At 40.3% G+C, this 6,575-nt stretch overlaps 1 protein-coding gene across 1 annotated transcript in view; it reads right to left on the minus strand.

Annotated features, from left to right (window-relative positions):
* Nucleotides 1-6,149, minus strand: part of LOC123020842 (macrophage mannose receptor 1-like) — a 40,918-nt gene extending 34,769 nt beyond the window's left edge. Inside the window, 5 exon segments of the mRNA XM_044425032.1 lie at nt 2,148-2,291; nt 2,728-2,841; nt 3,402-3,566; nt 4,850-5,023; nt 5,729-6,149. Coding sequence (XP_044280967.1) covers nt 2,148-2,291; nt 2,728-2,841; nt 3,402-3,566; nt 4,850-5,023; nt 5,729-6,149 — 1,018 coding nt within the window.
* Between the last annotated feature and the right edge of the window lie 426 nt (nt 6,150-6,575).

Consider the following 6,575-nt stretch of genomic DNA (forward strand, 5'->3'; position numbering starts at 1 on the left):
ACATGCATTTTTGGAACTGGAGCAAAGTATCTTGCCACAGGTGGGCAGATTCTTGGAGGGAAAACCCTTCTTGATTTAGAAAATTGACCTTCACAAATTGCTTCTGAGGTCAGCTATAAAGCTATCTGTGTTAAGAAGAAGCCTTCCTGCTTATGTACCAAGGCCATGATCATCAAGAAGGCTTGATGCTGCTGTTTGGCTCAAGAGTATCCCCTTCTTTGAGACAAGGGACTACATCTAATGTTAGACTGTTATAAACAGTAAGATGTTGGCACGGTTAAGTAGAGAGGGCCTGGGAAAACAAAATGCCAAGGAAACATTATTACCTAAGCTCTGCCAATCATGCCTTCCAGATGGATAACTATACAAACTCAGCAATGCCTCGTTTGTTGGCTGAGAAGAATAAAGCTTTGACTTTACTAAGAAATATGCTACCCACTATTTCTGTTATGCCTCTAATCATCCTCCTGGTATTTCATTTGAGGATATGCCCTGCTTATTTCATCACTGTAAAGTTTTGACATTTGTTACTATAGCTTGAGTGATCAGTTTCTATTTTGTGGTATGACCTCGTGTTAAATGGCTTGAGGGATTCTTCAGGAACCCAAACCGTAAATGCTATTAATTCTTGAACCCAGAAGAACACTCAGCTGGCATTTCTAAATCTGTTGCTAAGTGATGTCTCCTCATGCAGCTGCTGTTTTTTCTTTTGGTCAAATGACTCTGGCACCTTTCAGGTAAACAAGTTAGTTGGATGGAAGACAAATGATTTACCTGTCCCACCATGCGCTGCTTAGAGAAGTCTGCTCCTAGTGGCTGGAAAGGTACTGCAGCCACCAATCCCATTGGCCCATGTACATTAATTAAATTCAGTCAGTGTATTTTAAAAAATAACACTCCCAAGATGTATTTTCTGAGGGTTCATTTAGTTCATGCATGCCAAGATTTAGATGTCTGAATTTTACAGTCTTGGAACAATAACGATGACAGTCTGATGGAGAGATGTCCTTTTTATTATTAAAAGTAAGAAACCTTAGTATTTTTAAGTTATTAACACTTCTTTATAACATAATTATTAGCATGACTCAACTGGGTTATACTTCTTTCCAAAACTCTTTTTCTTCATGTGTACATCAGGTTATTTTGGCTACAGTCCTAAAAAGCCATAAAGCACCAAATGGGCAGAAATTCAAATAATAACCTTTTACAGAAAGGTAACGTTTACCAGATTCATAGTGTTTTACTTAGAATATAGTAAAACAAAATGCTAAAGTTGTGTAGAGGGAAAAGATCCTCAACTGAAGACCTGTGCAGAGAAATTCTTTTTACAATTATATTTATGTCTCACTTTTCCTTCATGATAGAAATGGGACAGTATTCACTGGCCTGACCCTGCACTGCTTAGCTTCAGCCAAGTTGCTGCAACATATGCCAATGAATCATGTACCGAGATCTGTATTGGCAGATATTATATAAGCCAAAAGGGTTTGGGGACAGTTTCTTGAACAGGCCATCCCCTCCCATATACATCTGCCCAACTGTAAAATAGTCCTCAGGACTTTTCTCCAAGAGTGTCTGCCAAGGGAACTGCAGTGATGGGTTATCAAGGAGAGGTTATCAAGGCACGCCAGGTGCTGAATCAGTTTCCCCGAGGAGCCTGTGCTTGGTTCATGGCTACTGAAGATCTTATTTTCCCAAGCATTTTAGTCTTTCAGTTGCTTATGCTATATCTGTTCCTCCATTTTAAACCTTGTAGTGCTGCTAGGTTTTATTTGGGTATTATTTGTATTTTACTGTAGTTTTCTACAGGTACAGCTTCTACAGGTATCATATGTTGTATTTTATGGTTTTAATTGTTTTAAGCTTGTTGTGGAGCTTTGTCTGTTGGGCAGTATAGAAATGTAAGCTGTCAATCAGTGATTGAATAAAAGTGCCTCTGCCAGAGTTTCTCACCCCACCCCATGCCACCCGCCCCTAGCAAGATATCCTCTTGTAAGATACCCTCAGTTAGATCCATTAAATTGTTTCACATTGTGTATATCTCTACTAACATCAAGGCCCAACACTATCAGCATAATTAAAAATGTTATCCACATAAAGTATATAATGTTATATATGGAAACTTGATTTCCAGTTTCTGATCCTACCAGAAGGAGTGCCAGAAGCATCTGATGAAGAGTTTCCTTTTTTGCAAATGTATCCAAGTTTTTCCTCACAATTCTTATTTTCCCATTTACCACTGTTAGACTCCATTGAACCACATATTTTTTCTGATTCCAGAGACGGGCTACCTTTAAAAAATGAAAGTGAAGCAAATGAAACATCTCGTTTTAAACACAGAAGCACTTCTAACATTAAAATAAGCCTAAATTAGTTTTGTTCACTGTTCTTAAAAATCAGCAGGAACTGTAAAGGTTTTAAGAATTGGTTCATATACTTCTAAGAAACAAAATGCTTTTCTAGTGTACTTGATAAGAGAAATTGCAGCACACTTCTAGAAAATGTGTTGATTAAATGTCAAACACTGAATACAATTTAATCCTTACATGAAGGTTACAACAGTTTGAGAGTGCCACCTACGCCTGATTTAAAATGAATTCTGTTAGGTATTATTCACTAGTTCTTCAAATACTCTAGCCTCCAATGCTTTCCTTCAAGTGTTTTGCATTGCTGACTATTAAATGCTGATCAATTTCAGCATTCATTAGTTTGCAGCTCTTCACTCACCTGGGGCCCAGTTCAAATATCTTAAAGGACAGTTGTCAATCCACTGCCATCCACTGTCAAAATCCAGATTGTTAAGACCAGTCCAGTAGTCATTATTTATGCTGCCTGTTAGTCCTATTTAAGGAAGGAAAATCAGTTGGGTTGTACTACATCAATGGGAGTTACATGATTTTGAAGCTAAAAGGAAACAAAACCAGATAAAATCAAAAACCTCACATGATATGGTTAGAATTGCCAGTTTTTCTCTACTTATGAACTTTTTATGGCTTGCAAATACAACGTGGAAGTGACCTGCTAAAAGATTTGGCAATGCCATGTGCATCCACACAGTGATTGCTTGATTGTGATCTAACCCAAGTTCATTCTTTGGGGCAGGAGGTACATTCCTCATGTTGCAGTTCAGACAAAGTATTTTCCTCAGAGGGTTTAAGATACGGTACTGATAACTTTTTAAAGGTGTGATTGCTTATATTATACCTGTCAGATACATTTGTACCTAGGAACTTAATTATCTAGATATTTAGATTGCCTCAAAGTGATTGAAAGCAGGCAAACTCTTCTGAGGGAAAATGTACTTACTCTTCATATTAAATTCTTGACATTGGTTCCTACTGTTCAGACAATCTTTTCATGAGAAAATGACTGATCACTTTATATGGTGCACTGAGTTATACCTGCCAGGAATATTTGTTCATGTAGTTCTGTGATGCTTAATAATTCAGCGTCCTGTTGCTGACAACTCTTTCTAGCTTGGTACCATGTTAGAGCTGATTGGGTATTGATCTGGTAGAGATCTCCTGTCCAATGGTTTCTGGTCCAGAAAAAATCATCATGGCCACCTGTAATGCAATCATGAACATCAGTGTAAGACCAAATCTTTGGCTGTTTAGTAATCCAGATCCCACATTTCTAAGAAATCTCTAAAGCAGTGGGCAGAAACGCAGAGGTCCCCTTGAGTCCTTCTACATATAAAGAGGTGCTCACTCAGCCAAGGAGCCACATGGGCATAAACTGTTTACACCTAAGGAGGGCATGAAATGGAAGCTGCATAATGTGGCGGAGCCCATGGCCTGCCCCTACATTATGGCAAGGATCCAAGTGTGTGTTCCCAATATTGCAAATATTGTGTTAATGGAAAGCAACTCTTTTGCAACATCAACAGACTTTGATAGCACGAATTTTCTGAAAGCACGTGACACTAGCAGCACTACTAATATACCTGTGCAAGCATCTGTTTTGGTAAGTAGATTATCTGGATAGTGCTACCCGGGCTTTTTTCTATATTATTTTGATTGTGAGGTATTAATAGACTCGGTAGAATTAAAAGAATGATATCATAGCACAGCAATCCATGAAATGCATACATTTCTTAACCTGCTTCATCAAATCTGGAAATCTGAGGGCCTCTGTGAATGTGGGACCAACCTCTGCCCCTCTGATATAGGGCAGTCTTCTTGGTCAGAGCCCCCTCAGCTCTCCCATAGTCAGGCATTGTCTGGTGAGAGGGCCTCCCCACCCCCTGCTTCAAACCCTCCCTACCTTGACAGGACAGCCAATGTCCTGCACTTGGTTTACTTTATCTGGCCTGTCCCCACTGCATGCAAGTCCAACGTATCCACATGGGACATTTTCTGCAGCCCAGTCAATGTTTTGCCTGTCATCACTGATTGCTTGTTTCCTCACTTCCCTACCTATGAGCTAACAAGAAAAACAGTACGCTTCCATTCATGCCATCCTGTTCTGCTATTTTTGTTTTGAATGCCACTTTTGGGGGGCAAGGGCGGGGGGCTACTCATCACTCCACTATAGAACCTAGGTGACTATGTTTCCTCTTCTGGGGGTTACAGAAAAGTGGGCTCTGGGATTCTGAGATGTGTACTGGCTGCTATTTTGAATATGCAAGCAATGGGAGGGGCAAGCCTAGCTTCTTCTGTTATTGAGGATTAAACAGCTGTGGGTAACCCAAGATACCGAGGTCTGTAAGAGAAACCCAATCTTTAAAGCAGAAAAAGGGAAGCTGGTAAGTGATTTCCTTTGCAATATAAGTATGGGAAATTGTTTCCTAAGCCGCAAACACACAATACAATATAAAGCCTTAAACAAAGTCTTGCAAAGGGTTTACCTTTTACTGGGCAATATCCAGTTAAAGCGTCTTTCTCCACATCTGCAGTCGTCCCACACCAAAGGCGTCCATTTTCATCACCCTCGCTTATGCATTTTGCATGCCACTGATTCATATATTTGAATGGGAATATACAGGGGGCTCCAAAGCCATTGCCATTCAAGGTAAAAAGAGCTAAAGCAAAAATTAGGTCAGTGGTGTGTTAGCATGGAATAGTTCTGAAAGATGTTTAGTGGACATCAGTGAAGCTGAAACGTTGCACATGGCACCCTTGATCCAGAGCTCCATGTGTACTCTGATACACACAGTTTTTATACGTTTGTGAGAGCTGTGTTTCAACATTCACTCCAAAATGTAGGGAGCAGAATTGTCCCTGCACTCAGACCCTCAGGTCTGCCCTGATCCCAGCATACTCCATCTCTGACCACCTACTCTGAGGTCATGCCCAGGTACTACCTTGTCTTTCAGGAATAGACACTATCCCCATAAGGCAGAAGCATACCATCCTACAAAGAATTGCTCATATTTGACTTCCCAGGCTGTCTGCCACTGAAATTAATTGGAAAGTCAATGTTCTTGCATTTCTCTGGATTCTGTTTTTAATGTTCAGATGAAATGATAAAAATAACTGCTATTGTGTTAAAGATTTCTGAAACAGTTCATTCCTGGGAGTAAATGCAGGCATTGGGGTAAGTTTTGTCAGAATCATGGCAGGGGAGATGTGCCTGTGAAAACTGGTACTCCTGTATTTGCTATCAAGCTGGGTGTTTTGTATGAACCTGATCTGAAGGCATGCATTGATCAGCACTTGGATTCAGGGTATTAAGCATGCTTAAGAAGTCACACAATTTAATCTAGAGACATCCTTCTGAAATATACCTTCATAGCCTTGAGAACACAAGCTGTCCCCTGTTCCATAAATCTTCCAGGTACTCTTCATGGTGGATATTTTAGATAGCACAACTTTGCCCTTATGGGCATTGGCAGGATGCAAAAATAGATCTTCTTTGAGTGCCAGAAGGGTGTCATTACTGCACTCCCATTTCTGAAGCGCACTGGTCCTATTGCAGGGGGACAGTGTGACTGGAACTAGGTCTGCTTTTGAAGACACTGCCAAGCACAGCTTCACTGCCATGTTCAGCATCTGGTCATCAGAAACCCACTTAAAATGTTGTTGCTCATTATCCTTATTGCAGCGGTCCAGGATGATGGAATCGGATCCTTCAAGCTGTACACAAAGTCTGAGCTTTTCATTATATATTAGGAAACTGTCACTCTCTGCAAAATTAAGAGAAATCATAGTGACACTGTGAGAAAGTTACACTTAGCTTCCATGCAGCAACCATTCGGTGACGCAGCTACATCATTTAGACCCTGAATGCAATTGTCTTATGCCCCTTGTTCCAAGAAAAGTTTGCAGTACAGGTTCCCAAACCCTGAGCTGCAATTTGGCTGAGTAGGTACATCTCTGGCTTGCTCAAAATCTAGATTAAACTTTGTTTCTTTTCATGCAGTCATTCACTGATTTAAATATTAGTGCTAGAGTTGGTTATGAGCAGCATCCTGGTGACACTAAATCTGAATGCTCTGGCAAACTCCCAGCATTTTCAGGTGCTGGCTAGAGATGTGAAGGTTCAGAGGAAGAGGGAGGAAAAATGCAGAAAAAATATGCTGGAAAAAACAGCTCCTACTTAATCTTCCAAACAACCCTGGAAAAAATGTTTCT

The sequence above is a fragment of the Varanus komodoensis genome, unplaced genomic scaffold (assembly GCF_004798865.1).
Source record: "Varanus komodoensis strain SLA01 unplaced genomic scaffold, ASM479886v1 scaffold15, whole genome shotgun sequence".
Taxonomy (NCBI): Eukaryota; Metazoa; Chordata; class Lepidosauria; order Squamata; family Varanidae; genus Varanus; species Varanus komodoensis.